Source organism: Silurus meridionalis, chromosome 14, assembly GCF_014805685.1.
Source record: "Silurus meridionalis isolate SWU-2019-XX chromosome 14, ASM1480568v1, whole genome shotgun sequence".
Classification (NCBI taxonomy): domain Eukaryota; kingdom Metazoa; phylum Chordata; class Actinopteri; order Siluriformes; family Siluridae; genus Silurus; species Silurus meridionalis.
Genome location: NC_060897.1, coordinates 11,748,398 through 11,771,918, shown reverse-complemented (window position 1 = coordinate 11,771,918; position 23,521 = coordinate 11,748,398). Strand labels below are relative to the sequence as shown.

General features: G+C 37.2%; 1 protein-coding gene across 1 annotated transcript in view; it reads right to left on the bottom strand.

The window, feature by feature from the left end:
* Positions 1-2,014: 2,014 nt before the first annotated feature.
* Positions 2,015-23,521, bottom strand: part of grin2ca (glutamate receptor, ionotropic, N-methyl D-aspartate 2Ca) — a 52,175-nt gene continuing 30,668 nt past the window's right edge. Inside the window, exons 6-14 of the mRNA XM_046866763.1 lie at positions 17,678-17,889; positions 13,586-13,754; positions 11,868-12,021; positions 11,561-11,686; positions 10,734-10,963; positions 8,472-8,632; positions 8,196-8,383; positions 7,686-7,918; positions 2,015-4,318 (exon numbers count right to left, since the gene is read on the bottom strand). Coding sequence (XP_046722719.1) covers positions 2,678-4,318; positions 7,686-7,918; positions 8,196-8,383; positions 8,472-8,632; positions 10,734-10,963; positions 11,561-11,686; positions 11,868-12,021; positions 13,586-13,754; positions 17,678-17,889 — 3,114 coding nt within the window. The 3' untranslated portion in view covers positions 2,015-2,677. The remainder of the gene's footprint in view (positions 4,319-7,685; positions 7,919-8,195; positions 8,384-8,471; positions 8,633-10,733; positions 10,964-11,560; positions 11,687-11,867; positions 12,022-13,585; positions 13,755-17,677; positions 17,890-23,521) is intronic.

Here is a 23,521-nt window from a genome sequence, read left to right as displayed (position 1 = left end):
TTTTATAACCATAATGACTGTATAAGACTGTAGAAAGAACTCTACTTATCACACACGTCCGTGCTCATGTTAGTTCTCACTCTCCAGTGTTCTGTATTGTTGAAAGACTTATGATCACACTCTTGATGTCAACCAGATGAGGATGGTTCCCCTTTTGAGTCTGGTTCCTCTCAAGGTTTCTTCCTCATAACATCTAAGGGAGTTTTTCCTTGCCACAGTTGCCACGGCTGCTCATCAGGAAAAAATACACATCATTCACCTTGACTGTTGATTTCTGTAAAGCTGCTTTGAGACAATGTCTGTTGTGAAAAGCGCTATAGAAATAAACTTGACTTGACTCTGTACAGGCAAGTACCCATCTATACTAGAGGTATATGTGACAACCATTGTTTTGTGCCAAATTTGAATTGTGCTGTGTGTGTGAGAAGTAAGATCACTGATCATATGGAGTAAGCCCAGCTTAATAAATGCCATGCTTACAAATATTAATTATAAACAAATAATTACTCCAGAGTGCAGTGTTGGTGTGCTTTACACACTCCATCCAATGCCATACTTGGCCATAGAAACTCCTGCCACATAGTTTTTGTGCTGATATAAATGCAAGTGGAAGTTTGGAACACCATTTTGCACACCATGTGCCTTAGCACTTGGTGACCCTGCTCAATGACTTTACATGCTCCTAAATGCTTCAAATTTTATGGTCATGTTGTTCTGGGAAGGATATTTGACTATTTTGGAATGTGGAATTTTGATAATCGACATTCCAATTCATTCCAAAGCTGTTAAGTGGGATTGAGATCAGGGCTCTTTGCAGGACTCTTGATGGCTTCCAACCTTGTGTACTGTGCCTTTTTACTTTCAGAGCCATTGTCATGCTGGAAGAGGTTTTTGCTAAGCCCCTGAGTTCCGTTGAAGAAAAATATCAATACAGAATGCAATGACATTTATGGCAAAGGTTTGTAAAAATAAATAAATAAATAAATAAATAAATATATATATATATATATATATATATATATATATATATATATATATATATATATATATATATATATATATATATATATATATATATATATATATATATATATATATATATATATATATATATATATATATATATATATATATATATATATATATATATATATATATATATATATATATATATATATATATATATATATATATATATATATATATATATATATATATATATGCACATATAAAAATATATATATAAACATGATGGTCATGTAGTCACATACTTTTAACCACATAGAGTATTAGTTATTTGTGTGTTATGTTGTTTTACAGTTTGTTCAACATCATAATATTTTTAATACATTCTTGTGCTGTATAGGTTATAGCTTCTTGATTCTTGTATAGATTAAAATGTCAACAAGTGAGGGTATTTATTTATTTATTTATTTATTTATTTATTTATTTATTTATTTATTACCGTAATACTATAGATAGTGCCAAGTAAGTTGCCCAATTTGGAGTCCATATGTCTGCCTCCCCTTGACTTTTGAATGGATGTACATATTCTGCAGGATCTGTCTGAGGGTTGATGCATGGCTGTTTATCATCATATGCCCTCTCCATGTGATATTGTATCTGCACGTATTGAATCATTTATCAGGGAAAGGATCACCTGCTTCAGCATCAATATTACTGTCAAAGCTGAAAGATTGTTGTTTGCAAGTTTCATGGTAAGACACTTTATCTTATTAGTAAAGTCTCAGAAAGAACTTATTAAAAAAGGTAAAGAGCTGTAACCACACTCAAGATGAAGGCTAATAGTTAATCTGTTGAATTTGATTATATAAGTAAAATAATTTTTTTTGTTACATCTGACTAACTTCACCTCATCAAGATTAGGCATGCCATTTGTTTGTGGATGCATAATGATTTTTCAGGAGCAGGTACATGTGTACATATGTATTGCTTGTCTATTGTCTATTAATTCCTATATTACATTTGATCATTTAACAAATGACAACAGAGCTTATTCCAAAAGGCTTTTCAAGCCACCAGTCATTTATTAAACAGTGAAACCATTGTGGAAATACAGACGGAAAAATCAGTTCCAGTTCACCAGTCAGTTAAAGTTTGTTACATCACTGGAGCAAGTAAAAAGCCCCAAACATTCAGCTTTCTGAAAACTTACAAAACAAAATGTTGGAAGACCTTTTTGTAGTGGTTGATTTATAAAACTTTGCAATGCCTTGCAATTGACTCTGAAAGTGTGGAATGCAGATTTTTGCCCAAAAACACAAAGTATGTGAAGATTAATTCCACCGTGGACTATCCCTTGCAGCTTGCGCTGTCTGTTTGTGGAGAATGGCCTTGTTTATGCAACTGCATTAAAAAATAATAATAATAATATATAGGCTCAGTTTTAATATATAAGTATTCAATTAATTCATATTATGTTTACTTCTTTTAGCATTTTAAAATACTTGATGTCCCAGCAGTAATCAACAATTTTGTGCCCTTTCTGTCATTACCTCTGCCTTGCATAATTATTGCACTGGGTATCACTTCCAGTCCACTCTTGTTACCACCTTTAGCACAGCTTTTATTTTTGCTAAATTTGATGCTTGGAAGTTCTGGACATTTACACATTTTATCCCTTTCAAGTTTACAGTGGTACAAGACTATGAGCCATTTAAACTTCAGACTCCAGACTAGACACTCTGCCCCAGGGCTTTGGCACGTAGGGACTATTAATCCTTCGTGCCACTAAAAGGTGTCTGCGGTCCCTGTTCTTAGATGAGACTGGTAAACTGTGCAGTGGCTGCAGAGGTGGTTCTTCACGTGAGCATCCAACACCCGCATAGCCTCCAAAAGCAGTGTTTTCATACATCACAGGCCTTCCACCTATCCGGGTAACCAGGGCACCATCATTCGTGCAGTGGTTGATGCAGGGGTACATGTGACACATGTCTTTGGAATGATCGTAAAAATGTGCAGGCCCCTGTGCTAGTGGACCCATATATACTGGCAAGTCAGTGTATGAGTTTAGGTAGGTAGAATAATGTCTGTGCACAACTGTAGAAGAAGACCGCCGCAGAGCTGCTGCATTCTGCAGAATTGCCTCACGGTATGAGGGAAGGCGGGTAGAATGAGAGTATTTGAGTTTCTGTGGCTTGTAGGGGTAGGATCCCATGTGAGCTGGGTCAAGATAAGCTGGCTCAGCTGGCATATTGTAGCAAAAGTTGTTACTAGCATTGGCATACATCTTTGAAGGCTTGGGATTAGCTACCACTACACGAGGAAAGAGGTCCGGCATGTTGATGCGACTGGAAGAAGATGCAGAGGTTGAAGGCTTCTCATCTAGATGCCGCAACCTGTCAGTACCCCATGTGGCCCTGAGGAACGAGGCGCGTCGGTTCAGTTTCTCCTTTCCAAGCAGAGGGACATCATCCATATCTGGATCCAGGTATGATTTCATACAGGAGTTACAGCTGCCACTGGGCCTTTGGTAGTGGCTTCCCATGCAGGGAGAAGTATGGGCATGGTTATCCAGTAGCTGATTAGCTCTAAGCTCAGCCAAGCAAGAGGTTGGTTCATCATAATCATTCCTGCGCCGAGGTTCTGGTGATTGTGCCACATAGCTGTGGGACCTCTTCTTGCGGCCCAGTCCTTCAGTGTACAGTTTCCGGCTCTCAGAAGGTGCTTGGTGTTCCACATAGATGTCAGGGACATGGAACTCATGGTAAGGGAGAAAGGAAGAGGTCATTTGATGGCAGCCCTGGCTGTCCATGAATAGCCTGGCACTGTGATGTGGCTTTGGGGCTGTGGGAGGTGGGGGATCCCTCATAGCAATATGGGGACTGCTCAGACTAGAAATAGGTAGTGTCCGTTCATATATATGATGGTGGCTGGTCCGTGCGGGGAGAGTGTAACGTAATGCGGTAGGCCTTGTCACTACCCGAGGCTTCTCTACCAATGTGGCACTGTCTCCATAATGCAGAGGAAAAGGGGAAGTTAGTGCCCTCTGGGTGTAAGGTGTATGATTGCAGGTGACACTGGAGATATAGGGCAAACGGCCATGACTGGCATCTGTGCTAATCAGACGGGTTGGAAGACTAGGCTTTGAAGCTTCTGGAGCTCGGCGGCTCCAATTTTCAATCGTCTTGGTGGCATTGTCCAAGGAGTTCTCCACTCTGGCAGAAGATACAATATCTTTGGCTGTCTTAAGCATCTTTAGCATGTTGGCCTGAGTGTAACTGCTAGTAACATCTGGGCTCTGTATACTTCCATCGTGGTCTGCATCCTCGACACCACTGAAGCAGCTGTAGATACCCTACATGAGAAACAACAAGGAAAAAGTTTAAACATAAAAATATCTTTATACAGTTCTAGCCAGCAGGGTTTGCATCAGATAGGTACTACATGAAATTATAACTACATTGCTAATATATATATATATATATATATATATATATATATATATATATATATATATATATATATATATATAGTACATGCCAAACTCCTACTTAGTATTACATTAGTGAAAACAAAAGCAGAATAGATTTTCACATCAAGAGTCATGTCACAAGCAAAATGTTTGGCTTTCAAAGCACTTATGCATTATTAATATTTGAAATTAATTAAAAGTATGCCCATGATTTTGCCCATAAAAACCTATGACCATGCATTTATGCCACTTTTCTTTTTTTTTTCTGCTGGATTGTGCCCTGGAATACTTAAAGTACATCACTTTTGTCAGTATATCTACATTCCATAATGAGGCTATTAATATTTACATTTTCAAAATGGACCAAATTTCCTAAACAGGGTGGCCTATAGGAAATAAAGCAAACATTATTCATATTGTTCCTTTTGTCCAATTCTCTGGACTAGTGCTGATATCCAGTGAGAGACAAAGTACACAAAGCATGTACTTGATTAAAAGAGTGTAGAGATACATGATGTAAAATATTGCTCCAGTATAGGTAAAAGTGCTCCCTTTAAACTTTTACTTGAGAAAAAGTACAAAAGTATTAGCCTTCAAATGTATTTATGTATCCAAGAACTATGATTTATTGTGGCTTTAATATGCTATTATCATCTGTATCAACTCTTGCTTAATCAACTTAGTTTAGCACTTCAATCTATTAACAGAATTATATTAATATTAATTATAAAACACTGATTAATATAAAATTAATTATCCTGAATCAAAAGGTCTCAAAATCTCTTTAGAGACGAGATGGCCAGTAGAAAAACAGTCGTGACTGTTTGAAATCTTAAGGGCACCTCAGGCAAGAACTCGAAGGGAGGCCTAGACTGGGCCTCCAGAACTATGGCCAGGTCCCACGAAGGCACTCTGTGTCACTTTGGGTACTGTGGAGGAAACATGTCACCAGTAAGTTTTATCCCTAGTGACTGCTCAGCAAGCGGAGCATGATAAGCTGCAAGCTTATCAGGGGCCACAGCCTCCACAGCTCGGGGTAGGGGTGAAACAAAGCACCCCTGCCTGAGACCGAAGATCCCGCCTGAGCGGAATCTCAAAAAAGAGTTCCGTTAAACTGATTACACACATGGTTTAGAGCGTGCTCACACAGGAGCGTTCCCAAAGGGTTGTTAATGCAGTTTGTGAAGGGAAACTGTATATATGTGCTAAAAAGATACTGCCAACCTGCAATGGCGGTTCTAGCTTGAATGGCGCCCTTGGTGCACCAAACAATGTCTCCCCATTGATTAGTTTCAGCATTGAAAAGCTCCTCTCTACTTCCACTACCATCACTGGATGAGTAAGACATATTCTTAGGGCAGTCCACAGAATTGGATACCACAAATTTGGTATAAATATCACACTAAATGCATTTATTGCAAAATTAAAAACCCCATTGTGCACAATTTATCAAACTCCAGGAACCAAGAACCATACAACTCCTTGGCTAATTGCAGCTATACATTATCTACATCCTTATAATATGTCTTTTAAATTAGCTTCTTAAGCTGCTCTGGATATTCCCCTTACTGAACTCAGTTGAGGACTTTATAAGTACAATTACAGAAAACCTTTGACATCACCTCAATTAAAGGTAACCAAATCTATAAGTGCTAGTTTAACTACAATCCAACTAGACTATAAAAACTGTAATTGTTTTGTTGCAAGATACACACATTATGATAAACTACATACTATAAATTATAATATTATGCAAGCTAAAAAAAAATTGTTGCTCTATGTGTAAAAGCATAGCAGGCAACAGAGCATTACCCAAGTAATATACAGTTCTTCCACTAGAAACCCTGAAGACTGAGGTGATGTCACCCAACCACCGGCTCTCATTTCTGAGTGTATGAGTAAGGAAACTTCTCAGGGCAGTGGGTGAGTCCTGACCAGGCAAGATATGACAAGATATAATAATTGACTCGACCATGTAAATGAGCGGTGTAAAAAAACAAAAAAAAAGAAAAATTATAGACTTAAAAAAAAAGATTTTATGTGTTAATGCCCCTGACACCCCCCACCGGCTGCCCATGTCGCCTACGCCCAAATCCGCCACTGTCAAGCACCAATTAAAACAAGTTCAATACAGAGCGTGAACAAAAGCTCTACCCTGATAGGTGGCTTGCTGAGTGCTTGGCCAGTTAAGTTTTTATTCACTCATAAATAAAAAGGAACGACTGATTTTGCAAAAAGTAAGATATTTGACTTTGAAATGTAGTGAAGTTAAAGTAAAAGTCTCCCCAAACGGAAATACTTGAGTAAAGTACAGATACAAGCAAAAACACTGCTGATATCTACTATACAACAACCAGGCACAACTTTATGGCCACAGTTCAGGCATAACATTGTGACCACCTGCCTAATATAGTTTTGATTTCCTTTTGCTGCCAAAACAATCCTGACTCATCGAGCATTAACAGCAATTAACTTCTTCAGCAATTTGAGCTCCAGAAGCTCGTCTGTTGGTTTAAACGACACGGGCACGACACTTGGCCGTCCATGACCTTGTCGCTGGTTCTCCACTGTTCCTTCCCTGGACTATTTTTGATAGATACTGACAACTGCAGACCAGGAAGGGCCCACAAGAGCTGCAGTTTTGGAGATGCTCTGACCCAGTCGTCTAGCCATCACAATTTGGCTTTGTCAAACTCGCTTAAATCCTTATGATTGCCCATTTTTCCTGCTTCTAACACATCAACTTTCAAACATATTTCAGGACAAAGTGTTCACTTGCTGCCTTATACATTCCACCCACTAACAGGTGCCATGATGAAGAGATTATCAGTGTTATTGACTCACTGGTAATAATGTCATAATTTTATTCTGGTCTCTGTTATATCTTTTATGCAGAATCGTTGAAACTGACCTATTATTCTATTATATTTATTTGTATTAAATTTTAGTTTTGCAAACTAACCATTAAAACCATCAAATTAAACTGTGTTTAGCTGGCGAACTGGTTCTTAAATTCTCAGGCCATATGCCATATGCTTAAAAATGAACTTTCATTCTAACTGCTAACTGAAGCTCTAAATAAATGAATATATTTAGTAGATGTTAAGTAAACTTTTGTACATTTTGCAGTTCCAGTATTGGATTTTAGACATTTTCAGCAGTATGTGCTGTATCTTTTGTATCTGGTGTAATGTTAGAAACATTTAAACATTTAAAATGTAGTTTAAATGCAAATCTATGAGGCACTTACCCTACTGATTGCCAGTAAGAAGTCAAGGCGTTCAGACCTGTGCACAGAGTGGCGTAGTTTCCAGTAGAGCAGGTGCTCCCAAGCAAACACCAACAGACTGAGGCCCATGGCCACCAGCAACATATAGAACACTCCAGCCATGTTGTCAATATCCAACTTGGAGCTCATCACTTCTTTCTTCTCATTGCGACAGATTCCAGTCAGCCACACTGTCTGAAGCTTCTGAGTATCACCTTAAATATACAATACATCAGAAAATACATGACACTACTACAAGGAGGTAGGAAAAAAAATTTGGCATGGCATATAGTTGCAGTATATAATTTTATATAAAATAATCAAAACTGTATAAACATTATAACTAAAACAATGTGCTTTGTCTTACAAAACGTGCAAGCACAAGTCAGCATACTTTGATGACTTGTAATGGCTTAACGCTGCCAAAGAGACAAAGGTTATGCACTCTTTGCAACTTTTTTGCAAGCTTCTCAGACAATTTTATGAGGATACCATCAGCAAGAAACTGGAGGAGGGCAAGGTCAATGGGCCGTTTCCAGCGGGATTCCTTCTGTAAGGCAATGCCGTAGCCTGTCGTTGCAAAGACCTTTCCACTGCCAATGGTCACGAGTTTGCAGCCCTCATCTTTTCCAGCCATGTAGTTCAGCACAGCAGCATCATAAATAAAGGCGTCAAGTTTGCTGTTTAGAACAAACATTAATATTAAAATGAATAATATAATCACAGTACTGAAACTGTAAGTGTTTAGAGAAGAGAGTCAATCCACACCCAGTTTTGAGGCTGTTCAGGGCATCTTCAACACCTTTCTGGTTGTACTTGACCATGTGGGAGTGCATCTCAGGATAGTTGCTCCTTATATTCCTCTCTGTGCTGCCATTAGGTACTGTACCGAAGCGAAATGGTGGATACTGCTCCTGTGGCTTCTGGAACTGAGTCAGGCAAGAAACAGACAAATTTAAGCTGAATTTGAAGTTAAATTGGCTTTAGACCCCATGATAGCCCCAGTGTAATAGCTTTGGTAAAATGAGATGAACTGTTAGAGGAAGTCTGAATTTCTTTATTTTATGTGAATTCTTTTTTAATGAGGTCTTTGTCTTTAGTCTATGGATTCAAGGATTCTCAGAAATCCATATCTCTGGGCTTAACATGTGAAGTGTAAATCTGTGTCGCACCGGTCATGAAAACTGAACTGGGTTTATTTGAAGAAAAAAAAAAAAAAAAGATTAGAAAAAAGTAGTGATAAACATCAGCCTGAGGGCGTTTGATCTCTAATTAGTCAGCTAAGGTTATGCACTCAATAATATCCCTGCTTTTTAATTTCAACTTCTAAATGTCTGATTAGCTATACAATAAACTGACATTATAACTGTCACGGAACCATGGTTCCAAGACATTTCAATATTTTTCCTTTCACTCCATTTATTAAATGGTGTAATATAATTTCTTTTCATTTGCTTTTGTGTAATTCCTACATGGATTAACACACGGCAGTAAAAACATACACAGTATTACAGAAATATTCTGAAGCATGAGAAATATTGAAGTTTAAGATTGCCATTTATATATTAGTTAAAATGAGTTGAAAGCTCATGGGATAAAATGTAAGCAAAATGTAATAGGGGAGTGTCAATGTGTTACTACTCATGCCTACAGGATTTAGGATGTGTTGTGTGGGGCTGTTTTAATATTTTTACTATGTTTCCACTATGCGTGACAAGCATGGGGATTAGTGTTACTTGAATGAATCACAGAGCTCAAAGCAGCAGAGGAAATGTGTAAAAGCCCCTGTTAGAGTCTAGAGAGCCAATCATTGGCAGTGCTCTGTTTAGTGCTTGAGCCTGTAAACCTCCTTTAAATAATGCAAATGCAAAAATGACATACTGTTTTTAGATATATTTTGAAGGATATGAAATGGACTTTTCCAAAATATAACAAAATGTTTTTAGCCATATAAAGAAGTTTGGAACCGCATACACTACCAAGGTGCTCCACTAGCAAGTTGCAAAGCTCTATGCATGTTTATACAGCTACACCATAAGGTCACATGAGATACAAAATGCAAATGAATCGAATAGCCATTGGCTGAATTTTAATGTTGGCTCACAAGCCAGTATACAGTATGCAATGATCCAGTACAAATGTTGTCCAAACGTAAACAAGTTACTATTTGAAAAAATTATTATTCCATTTACTCATACGTATAGCTCATGTACAAATACTTTTTTTTTTATGTAGTCATTGTACAGGTATTTGTAGAGTCATAATGAAAGCTCAAATCTCCTTAACTGCACTATAATGCATAAATGAAACAAGCACCACAAATTACTATGTTGAAGTTAACTCAATAAAATTTGTTTAAAAGTTTGTATCATTAGTTGGTTATTTCTTATTAGGAGTGAGTATCATTAGAGGAGGTTTTATATTTCTGTGCACATCTGTGTGTGAGATTTTGCATATTTAATACCTGTAATTAAATGTAATTTAATTCAATTAACGCACTCTCTTTTGGGCTAAATATTATTTTGGTATGAACTCAAGGAAAATCTTCTCTTTCTGGATAACAGGAATGTAATTCAGTAGAGAAATGCAAATTGGATTATATAAAGTAGTGATGATGATAATATAATGATGATTGTTCTTTTCTTGCTTTCTTCTTTCGTTGTTTTTTTTTTGAAAATTTGCTCTTATTGTTAAATTTGCACAAAGGTAAAAAGTATGTGATCTGTTTTTTTGTTATTGTCAGTAATTTAGGGTCTGTAAACAATCAACTAGATTTAATCAGATTGCAAACCCCCCACCCCCCTTTTGCTTGTTGTCATAAATTATTTATATGCAAACATATAAATACTTTATTTTCAATCATTTTCAATGTCACAGCTTGTGATGACGTTTTCACATCCATAAAATGAGGCACATTTAATTACAAAATATTGTAATCATTAAACATAGACTTTCACCTCCACAGGTTGTCCATTGTATCTCCAAAATCTGTTTAGTGAATTTGAAAAAAGCAGCAGCAGTATTGCTTACCTTTTTGTCACTTAGTCCAGAAACAGTGTCAATGTACTGCTCCTGGATCATGAATGCTGCCAGGTTGGCTGTGTAACTGGCCAGGAAGATGACAGCAAAGAAGGCCCAAACAAGCACCATGATCTTACTCGTTGTGCCTTTTGGGTTCTCAATTGGCACTGAATTGTTGAAGACAATCCCCCAAAGCAGCCACACTGACTTCCCAATGGTAAAGGTTGGCCCACCAGGATCTATAATGGATATTTAATGGATAGGTTTTCATTCTGAGTATTGTAAATCTTTCAAATCTGATCTGTTCTACATAGCACATTAATTTTACTACATACAATTTAGCAGCTGAATACAATAAACTTTCCATTGAACACTGGATCCTCTGACTAATAAACACTCTAAAGCCTCCTCTCCCTACATCAGTACATGTACCTGACTTTACTAAAGCCCTTGTGACTGAATCAACACAAATCTACTATACAAGTACACTAGAGATTCTAGTGGAACATCTTCCCAGAAGAGAGAAGGTAATTGTAACAGCAAATAGGTACTAAATGTGGATTGGGATGCTCAAAAGAAACACACAAATGTTATGGTCCGGTGTCCACAAACCTTTGTCCATATTGTGTAATATCACTGGTCACACTAATTTAGTTTATTTTTTCTTTTTTTTTTTTAAATAAGTTTCCTGCAAAAGGAAATTACCCTTTAAATCAGGTCATGATGAAACCAAATGTTTCATCAGATCAGTCATTTCAGATTTTATCAGGCTGCATTAGTTTGGGAGTATCTTGTATATCTGTCCTCATTTCTGCTCTCAGGCCTGCTCCACTTACCTTTCGCACTGACCAAGCTACGGTTGTATCCTACAGGGCTGAAGTACTCAAACACAAACACAGTCACGGCCACCACTGTTAGGCACATCACAAACATCATCACCCACACAGCAGGGCTGTAGGGCTCTGTCAGAGAGAAGAAGAATAAAAAATGATCAAATCTGATCTCTTGAGGATATATGGAGGGCAGTTATTTACTATTTGTTTTTTAATGAAGTGATATAATTATCAAAATCTTCTAGATTTTACAGATATCTCAAAGCACATAAACAATGAACAAAAACAATAAATAACACAAGCTTTATACCCAAAAAGGCTGATGGAGACACAGTTCCGTTGCTCCTGGCCACCATCACGCTGATCCCCGTCTCCACGAACGGCACAGAAAAGTCGATGATCTCAGAGCGCTCCTCATTTATAGTGAGAGACCCAATGGCCATGTCTGCCCTCTTATAGACCACCTTCAAGAAACAGAAAAAACACATTGAGTTATAGTTTTAATCTTCAAACAGAACTTAGAGGTTTAAACTCTTGATTTTAAAAAACAGATTGTAAAACGTAATTTTCTTATGCATTATTTCGAATAAATTGCTGTGACATTTGGTACTGTCAGATCACGCTCACATGAGACCTCTTCATAACCTAAAGCAATTGGATATTTAAAAAAATTAATTCAGTGGTTTCATCGGTCATCCAAATTAGACATATAGGTTTATTTTGTGTGCATGTTACGAAAGTCTGACTGTGATCTAATATTATATAAGAGCCCTATATTATGTGATATTACTGTTCTTGTGTAAGAAGCTCCACCGCTTATATTTCTCATTTGGCATTCAGAGAAAAGTGACAGAAAACCTTGGGCTTGTACCACTTTCTGTAATTTTCTCAGAAAACTCCATTTAGTTCATAGGATAAATTGGGCTCAGTCCAAATAGGACAGGTTATAAAAATGTAATAGGTAATAACTAGACCTTAAAAGATATCTATCTACCTACCTTCCTCTCTTCCCGATTTATCTGCCTTTATCCTACCTTTTTTCTTTCTTTTTTCTTTTTACTTACTTAATAATTATTATTTTCATGTTTTTGTTTTTCAGTCTAGACCCAAAATATTGAAAAGCAAGGCTTGGAAATCAGATTATATTTCGACATTTATATTATTTGCTGTGAATTGTAAAGTGTTGTATAGTGGACTAATGCAGTTAAAAAGCAAAGCCTAGAAGAACTGGTATATGATTACATCAAATATAATTATATATCAGTGTGAAAGAGAAGACGACTAGAATGAACATATAATTATAGTCGAATGGGTCAGGAATACACTGAGTTTGAAAAGAAACCCTACTGGTACATACATTCACAGCTTTTTACAATCAGCACAGGATACAAATTATTCTAAATACAACAAAGCATTTAAGGGTTATAGGTCATGCCCAAGTATCCATTAATTGTTATTTTTCTCTGTGCTGGGATTTAGAAATCCTGGTCTGTATTTCAAGTCATAATCTTTGAAACTTTGAACACAGTGAGATAAAATAATATAATGGAGTCATAATTAATATGTTGAAAACTGTTTCATGCTCTAAATTTTTTTATCTCAAATTGTTAGTCTGCGTTCATATTGATTTGTGGTAGTTTGTGTTTTGTCCCAAACAGTAAACATTTGTCGTGATTCGTCAGCTTAAATAAAGGTAATTGTATTTTAGTAATTAGTAACAAAAATGTCCTTGAGGGTCATTTTACTTGTAAATGAGGGAGAAAAATAACACCAAATAAAACATAAAATGAAGCATATCACTCGCAAGCCACTGTTCATATAAAGTAGCTGAAAGTTGCAGCTTTTACTATTCATGTCTGCAGTTTTACTTCAGAGTTAACAGCCTGGTCTCGCTGCAGTATAATATGCCCTAAAGTGAGAGCAAATAAAACGATTTAATAGTGTTTAAAAGTTTTTTTAAAAGTTAGTGTAAACCCTGTAAACTAAGTGCTTTAAACCCTAAAGCATGAGCACAGCTGCACATCTCACCTCTCCAATCATGCCATTCCAAACGCCTCGGACGAGTTTGCCATGTTTGCCATTGGTAACCAGATAAAGGTCATAGGAGAACTTGATGTTACGGGAAAGTTTCTTTAGAATGTCGATGCAAAAGCCTTTACAGCACAGTTTGGTATAGGGCTCAGTGTCTCCAATGATCCTGTAGGTATAAGAACAGACATTACTGCCTGCTGATTCCTAAAATGATCTGGAAACAATAACACAGTTTTTTTTTTCTGATTTAATTTAAGTGTTTTAAACAGGTCAACCAGATAATGAGTCAACTTTCATCTATTATTCACAAGTGCTAGTCAGTTTGCACATGCTGGTTTTGTAATTTGTCATGTTGTGCTTGGAGTTTTGTCATAACTGCTGGGGAGCAAAGGGAAGGAAAAAAAAGGACATTTTAGTGTATAAATGGGAGAAAAACTCTGCTGTGTCTCATTAACAGCACATCATTTTTTAGATTGGCTTCACTTTTGTTGATTGTGAACCATTGGTGCAGCACTGATAGATGGTATCAATCACATGCACATAGAAGATATGAGGACTGCATAATAAGAAGCTCAATAAATCCAATCAGATGGCCTGGTGATGTCAGTGTGAGTTATTTGGAGCAGAGATGGAGAATAGCATCATGTCCCATCTTGTGATGGTGCAATTTCCAGTACAGTTATAGCTCAGTTTTGGCAGCATTTCTCACTCCAACCTTCAAGCACATACACACACCAGTGCCAAAAACATAGTCATCACTATAGAAAAGGGGGAAAAAGGAAGACCAAGCAAACGGAAAAAAATCTGGTGAGATAGTGAAAAAGCATGAGAGGACAGGTGACGTCAGCAGTGGGTGGGTGTCTCCGGCGTGTCACGGCAGGTCCTTGTGTTATGTCACAGCTATAACAGATGGAAGGACAGCCGGGCCTGGACAAAACAAATCTGATGCAAAATAATCACCAGCAAACAAAGGCAAGAAAGTAACTCGAAATGTCTGCAATGGCTACTGGATGGCTAATTCTCACTGCCATATCATATACCCCTCACATAAACAAGACTAGCAATGCAAACATTTTTATTTACAAACCACTCACTTCCTTTAAAACATAATATTGGAATCTGCATACATCATACAACGCATTTCTATAGCATTTGTCAGAATAAATATCACATAATTTTAAGTATGAAAAAAAATCTAATGTATATTAGTGTTGTATATCATTGTATATCATTGTATATAATGAAATTTGTTTTCTAAATTCCTGCATTTTTCATTAGAGATACATATGGTGCTGTAAAAACTTTGGATTTAAACCATGTACACTATGCAGATTTCCATACACAACATTAAGTGCATTGATGCATCAAAATGTCAATTGTTATTGTCAATTTTTTTTTTCATTTTTACAATTTTCTTATTTTTTGTTTCTTGTTTTTTTTTGTTTGTTTTTTTTTAGAAATTAGGTGTTACCATTATCATGGACATGTGCTCATGTTTCATAAAAAGTTTTTAAGCTAAAGAGCAATGAATAGAAAGTTTAACTTGGGTAGCATGTTGTCTGTGTTACAAATTAAGTGTATTGTGTTTTTGCCTGGTGTAAGTGCTTTTCTCTCTCAGAGAATCTTCTAAAGAGAATTGGATACATCCACAGTCATCCTCAGTCGGCTTCAGCAAAACATTGCAAGTGAACAGACTTGGCTTTGCATTTAAGACGGACAGAGACAGTGGGATAAGGATCAACTCTAGGGGTTTAGTGTGTGGATTACTGGGACGTGACGAGTAAAGTGTCTCCCTAAAACAGGATTATAAGAGATCTAGCTTTGAGATGGAGCAGCTGTGTGAGTTGACAGTGTGATGGCAAAAACACGTCTCTAGAACGTTAAATGAAGTCACTATCACATGTCACGCTTGACTGTATTCTGTTAGGGATTAGATATTTGCTGCTGGTTTGATTTGGACTTTTGTTGTGCCAATTTTCAAGGTGAATATGTGAAGCATGTTCTGTAGCATGCTCACATATCCCTAACTTCTTTTACTTAACTTTTCAGCTGATTTGCTTGACCTTGCCTGCAGGTGAGTGGCAGCAGCATGGTTCTGTATGTGGATCCTGGGGGAGAGGGTTCACCCTGGTGCTGCAGGTTAATTGGCTTCCAGAATAGATAGCAGATAATGAGAAGACAATGGGATGGTGTGTCTGTGTGTGTGTGTGTGTGTGTGTGTGTGTGTGTGTGTGTGTGTGTGTGTGTGTGTGTGTGTGTGTTTGGAGAGTTGGAGAAAAAGTGTTTTCAAGCATGACATAGAAGAAAGTCTTTGAGCTGTAGAGAAGCAAAACCAGAGCACTCTAATGACAAATCACCTTGTAACCTCGCTCCAGACTAATGAACCATACAACCATACCATGACAAAGAAGGGTTAAAAAGGTCGGTATAAACACAAACACACACACACACATAATCTCAAAAGATAATGAATAAACTGCTGGCTGCAAACAAGCCTTTCCCACTGATGATTCATGGTAAACACTCTGCTCCCCTGTCACACCACCTGGCAGTGTTCAGAGTTCAGCAGCGATGCTTAACTCCGGTTCCAAAGGCATCTCAATATGTTTACACATAATGTGTGCGAATGTTTTCATTCCAGCTGTAAGAGACCCTGGACAAGGTGATTTTGAATTTTTGGCACGAAGCCCTGAGAGATCCACACTTTCTGCTCAGGCTGCACTTTAATCAAATCTGCAAATTGTCACTCCACTCTGATCAGGCAGTGCTGTGAGTACAGTGGGCTCTCAGGAGACATTTGAGAGCTGTTAAAGCCACAGAACTGTGAAAATAACTAAAGGAACAAATGGGAATTACTATTCGAGGAAGAACCTGAATAGTAAGGTCTGTAATGACTGACTTCACACTATGACTCCTGAAACTGAGGTACTTAATGTCACTTTTGGGGTTGTTTTTGTTTCAGCACAAAACTGAAAGTCTGCAATTCAGTCAACTTAAGTGTCATTGCAGTGTCTGGTATGGGAAAGAAATTCCAAAATATTACTGCTACAATCAGATTGAGCTCCAGTTTCTCTGAAACATTACGTAATGTGTAGCTGGAATAAGTGTGCACCAAGCCCTAATGCCTGGAATAATAAGTGTGAGCTATAATGTTGGTGTAAATTTGATGTTAGTAAACAATGCAATGCAATTGTTTTAAATACATTCATTAGTGCATTAGTTCATTCTTATTCTTTTTCATTCAAATTGGCTATTGTTAAGGTTGCAAGTCGTGACAATGTAATTGGATTTTTTTTGTTTTAGATTACCGTTTTTATCCTTGTGTTTTTATTTATGTATTTATTTATCTGTTTATTTATTTATGAGGATGTTTACTAGTCAGGATGGTATCTAATTTGTTGATTGGTACATTTATCACCAAAATTACCTCACACAAAATCGCATTGATCTGTACCAAGTTGAGGAATCTATTAAAAGCACTTTTGCTACCAGAAAATCTCAACTTCACAAAACTAAGATCTTGTCATTACTAAATCTATGCACTTAGTCTAAACAAGCAGCCTGGGAAATAAGTAGTATTTTAAGTTTTTACTTAATATCTGAATAGGAATTGCATGTCTGGATTTATTAGAATAATGAGACCAGGAATAAAAGCATCACATAATCTTACATTAGATCTAGACCTTTCAGTTAGTAAAAAATGTATGTACAACTCAGAAACTGTAACTCTTGTCATATCACACTTTCATAACTTCATAATGGCCACTAATGATAATGACCACTACATCTTACTCATTGTTAAAAAACGGAAGGCACTCAACATGATTATATATTATATATATATATATATAGATTATACATCTTAACACTAAGATATCCTTTTGCACAAGTAATTTGTGCACAAATAAGATTTTTATTGACAGTCACCCTTTGAATTTGTAGTGATTTTTCTTTGTTAAATGCTGCATCAGTTAGATAAGAATCAGATTAACATGCATTTTGTTTACTGCATTATATACATCTATTTTTATTATCATGTACTGGAACCTGTAAGGGACATAAAAAAAAGGGCAGCACGCAGTTACTTACACCTCAGTCTTGTTTGATTGCCGTCTGCAGGGCACAGTGTTGCTGAGGCAGGTGCCGGTGATGGGGTCCACAGCCTCTACTATCACAAATGGCCTTTCTTCAAGAGTAGCCACAGTAAGATGGCGGTTATCAGAAACTGGCTCCAAGTACGTTCCATACCGAGGCCAGACAGGATAGCGCATCTGCATAATACCAGACTCGTAATTTCCAACCTGGAGAACAGAGGAGAAAAACTGATCCAAGTAAGATACAATAATCAAAAATCATCCAATGATTGCGAACCACTATTAAAAATTCTTGCACATTTCCTGGAGATTGCAATCAGATTGTAGTGTGGTTTAATAATTGTTCTTAATTGTTTACTTAATGGTGCATTAACATTTAATGACAACTAAAGTAAACCTACATAATCATTAATAAAGAATATTAACAGCATGTGTCTGTTACATAATTGTTATTGTTTTTGTAGCTTAGTTTATTTCTACTACATCTATTAGAGGTGGGTTTAAACTGCTCTATCATGGTGTGGATGGAAAGAGAAATGGTGTAGGGGTGATTCTGAGGGAAAAGTTTAGTAAGAGTGAAGTGGAGGTGAAGAGAGTTTCTGATAGGGTGATGATAAATCTCATCAGTGCTTATGCTCCACAATTGGGTTGTGAGATGGAGGAGAAGGAAAATTCTGGAGTAAGTTAGAAGAAGTGGTAGAAGGTACCTAGCAAAGAACGATTGGTGATTGGCGCAGACTGTAATGGGCATGTAGGTGAAGATAACAGAGGTGATAACGAGGTGATGGGTAGGTATGGTTTTAGAGAGAGGAATGTGAAAGGAAGGGCAGTTGGTGGTAGATTTTGCTAAAAGGATGGAAATGGCAGTGGTGAACACTTATTTTAAGAAGAAGGAGCAGCATAGGGTGACATATAAGAGTGGAGGAAGGTGCACACAGGTGGACTATGTTCTATGTAGGAGATGCAACCTGATAGAGATTAGAGACTGTAAGGTGTTGGCAGGGGACAGTGTAGCTAGACAGCATCAGATGGTGGTTTGTAGGATGGTTTTAGAGGTGAAGAAGAAAGTCGGTTGGACCAGATGACATACCAGTAGAAGCATGGAGATGTTTAGGAGAGATGGCAGTGGAGTTTTTAGCCAGGTTCTTCAACAAGATTTGGAAGGTGAGAGGATGCCTGAGGAATGGAGAAGGAGTGTGCTGGTATCGATCTTTAAGAATAAGGGAGATGTGCAGACCTGCAGTAACTACAGGGGTATAAAGTTGATAAATCACACCATGAAGTTATGGAAAAAGGTAGTGGAAGCCAGGCTGAGAGAAGAGGTGACCATCTGTGAGCAACAGTATGGTTTCATGCTGAGGTAGAGCACCACAGACGCATTATTTGCTTTAAGAATGTTGATGATGAAGTATAGAAAAGGTCAGAAGAATTTGCATTGTGTGTTTGTGAATTTAAAGAAAGCATATGACAGGGTGCCAAGAGAGGAGTTGTGGTACTGTATGAGAAAGTCAGGTGTGTAAGACACGTATGTAGGGGTGGTGCAGGACATGTATGAGGACAGTGTGACAGCAGTGAAGTGTGCAGTAGGAACGGCAGATGGTTTAAGGTGGAGGTTGAACTGCAACAAGGATCGGCACTGAGCCCTTTCCTGTTTGCAGTGGTGATGGACAGGTTGTTGGACGAGGTCAGACAGGAGTCTCCATGGATTATGATGTTTGCGGATGATGTTGTGATTTGTGGTGAGAGTAGGGAGCAGGTTGAGAAGAGCCTGGAAAGTTGGAGGTATGTGCTGGAGAGAAGAGAAATTAAAGTCAGTAGGGGTAATACAGAGTACATATGTGTGAATGAGAGAGAGGACAGTGGAGTGGTGCCGTTGCAGTTGCAGGAAAAAGAGGTGGTGAAGGTGGATAAGTTTAGGTACCTGGGGTCAACAGTGCAAAGTAATGGAGAGTGTGTTAGAGAAAAGAGGAAAAGAGTGCAGGCAGGGTGGAGTGGGTGGAGAAGAGTCCCTGGAGTGATTTGTGATAGAAGAGTATCTGCAAGAGTGAAAGGGAAAGTTTATAGGACTGTGGTGAGACCTGTGATGTATGGTATAGAGACAGTGGCATTGAGTAAAAGACAGGAGGTGGAGCTGGAGGTAGCAGAGCTAAAGATGTTGAAATTTACATTGTGAGTGACAAGGATGGACAGGATTAGAAACAAGATTATTAGAGGGACAGCTCATGTAGGACATTTTGGGGACAATGTGAGAGAGGCCTGATTGAGATGGTTTGGACATGTACAGAGAAGGGACATGGGGTATATCAGTAGGAGAATGCTGAGGATTGAGCCACCAGGAAAAAGGAAAAGAGGAAGACCAAGGAGGAGATTTTGGATGTGGTGAAGGAAGGCATGCAGGTAGTTGGTTTGAAAGAGGCAGATGTAAAGGACAGAGTAGTATGGAGACAGATGATCTGCTGTGGCAACCCCTAATGGGAGCTGCCAAAAGAAGAAGAAGAATACATGTAACTTTGTCATTATGTAATGATAAGTATTCATCTTGTAATAAGGAGAATTATGAAACTCTAGGGTCAGGTATATAATATAATAATTGGTACTGACAAAGCCTCCAGAATGTATCAGTGATATATAATGAAATATTATATCAGAGTCTCTATTTACTCTGTTCTTTCTTGTATTAGCTGACTCAGGGTTTCAGTCAACTTGACATCAAAATGGATGAAAGCAGTCTAGATGAGACCCCATAACACCTATTGAAAGTGGCTTTTAGAAATGCTTGTGCTTTTGAAGCGCTTGTATAGGAGCCATTTGGCCTTATGAAAGCTATCCTACATTGTGTTAACCAATTTACTAGGAAGCTGGTTAAAATGAAGCTGAAGGAACCAGAACATGGTTAATAGTTCTTAAAAACACTTGAACTCATACATTTGATTTCTTATGAATTTTACATTCTCCAGTGTACAAACTAGATCAGTGTGAACAAATGCTGCCTGTCCACAGCTCTGTCAATCACATCACATGCAACAGCCCTGGATGGTTTAGCAATTTCCAAAATATTTTCCATTATTTAAACCATAATCAAATGTCTGTTTGTTTGTTTTTATGTACCATCTAAAAAACCCATCTCTTTATCTGCTTCAATTAGTGTTTACTTCTCAGCAGTTGTGCTTATCTTTGAGTCTACATGGAAGCTTAATTTCCTTTGGCAAAGAAAATGTATGTCATGTATTTCTTTACAGTACATCCTTTACTTTTTTTTTTAAGTACTCATAAATGTTTACTTCCACAATAGCATTGTTATATAATCAAAGCACTGAAACAGGACAGAGCCTTCATGGTGTGAAAGAAATAATGGGAACATATTTGGACAATGCTTTTGCTAATTATTTTGTGGCTAATTAAACCATTTTTTCTATAATTGTATTCATTATATTTTGCTGTGCTTGGTCGAGAGCATAATAGCATACATTGATTTGGCTTAATGTCTTCATTAATATGTAAACCACTAGCCAGGAAACACTTGCAAGAAAAGCCTAGAGGATAAAAGTAATTAGGAAGAAACTAATCACAAATCTTTTGAGAAACTGAAGACAGATATTTGAATAAATCGAATGCTTACATTTTGTTGTCTGTTAATAACATTGTTCATAAATGAATATAATTTGGTTAGTTTTTTTTTTTTTTTTATCTACACTGTAGTAGATCTTTCAGCATTTGTGGATAAAGGAAATAAGTCCCTATTGCAGTTCCGGCTTACAAATAAATTTTCTTGGAATTTCATTGTTGAAATTTCATGCATGTTGAAAATGAGAACTCAGGAGCCTTAATCTTATCCAAAAGCATTCAGATGAAACAGATCTTCCCTCTGTGGCTTGTTAGTGACCAAACTGCTAGCAGATTTAATCTGTTTAGGATTCCTAGTACAAAATTATTACAATTTCTGACTGGTACAATGATTCTCTGTTGTAAAGATTTGGGGAATACACAGATGAAAGGGATTTGCACAGTTCATGTGAACTAGCCTGGTGCCTTTTATGTTGGTTGTGTCAGAGAGAAGTCAAATTGATTTTGCTTAAGGGTATATTGTATATCAAAGAACAAATAAGATACTGCTGGACTATCCGGCAGTCATTTTTTAAGACTAAGCAGAGAGAAAGATTTTATGAACAGTTTTCTGTTAGTTTTACACTAACAGAAAATCACACTGCAGGATGTGAGGCTTAACCCAAGTTCAACTCCTGGTCACTTATCCTTATCTGTCAAACACACTCTGTTTAATATTTTCCCGAATGCCTGAGGTCACTTTTTCATCTTTTTGAAAAGAGGTCTGTCTGGAAGGGAACGTGAACACCAATATGAAGAGCAGGTCATCGTCAGCTGTCAGCCTAAGAGATTTTGAATAGAGCTATGTGGTGATTTACCTGCCTAATAAATGACCTCTGCTGCACAACATGAGTGTAGAGTGAATTATCAGTCTGCAGTGCAGCTTAGAGATGGATCTGAGTGAGCGAGATCAAGGACTCCGCAACTCTCAAGTGAATGAGAATATGAGAATGAGTCAAGAAAATGGACTCTGCCCCAAGGGACACAATGGAAATGAAAACTGAGAAAGTAAAAAAAAAAAAAGGAGTACCTCTCCTGCTTCAGCTTAGTCTATTTTGTCCAGAAGTTATTGCCTTTCATACTGTAAAATGACTTTAGAAAGTTTTAGCATGCAGGCTGAAATGAATGTTATCCTCCGATAGGTTTATTAAAGAAATCTGTGATTATTCAATTAAAAAAGTATTCTTTGTTCTGCTGGGTTAAATCTACTCTAACTCAGTAGTGAAAGTCATTTGAAAGCATAAAATGTCTGATAGATGCTTTAAAAAAATTAATTTAAATTTAAATTTCATTTAAATGTATCACTTTTCATAGATGACAGGAAATGGAGCCAAAAATCACTTATACTTAACAAAGTGACAGCAAACACAAACTCTGGTAAAAAATTGTGGCTTAGACAGAAAATAATATATTATGAATATATATCCGTTCATCATACATTTATCAGTTCTCAGCGGTATTTGCTTTCGGTAATGCGTCTGTAAGAGCAATGATGTGTAGCATCAGAATTTTTTTCTGCAAAGCATTTTATTAGCGTGCAAAATGTGATCAAGTTTTGCAAAAGCTGGAGTCATCTGTTAGCATTTGAATAGATATTTGAAAATATCAGTTGAAATACTTTAAAAGGAGCACGGAGTTCCCTGCAACAGCCCAGTTTTTTTTACTATAAACACATTTCCAACAAATGGTACAGGTATAAGCACAAAATAGACACTTGCAAGTCACAATCAGAAACGTTAGTGTAAAGTATTGTTTATTTTGTTGAATTATAGTGCAAGCTGTGAGAAAAACTATAAATGTACACCTTTTATATGATTACATATTTACACTTACTGAGCACTTTATAAGAAGCACTTTTACACCTACTCACTAATGCAATTATCACATGAGGCAGTGGTGCAATGCAAAAAATTCAGCCACATATAATCCAGTAGCTTTGGATAATGTTCACATCAACCATCAGAACAGTGGAAATTTTGACCATGGCATGATTGTTGATGTCTCTTTACTCATAATGGTTAAGTAAAGAACAAATATTGAGTGATCCAGTTCTGTGGACAAAAACGTCTTGTTGATCAGAGAGGTGAATAGACTGGCTTGTGCAGACAAAAAAGGTTACAGTAAGTCCAATAGCCACAATGTGCGATTATGATAAACATAAAAGCTACTAAAAATGCAAAACACATCAGACCTTGAGGCAAATGGGTTACAACAAGAATCCGAGGCTGCAATGGGT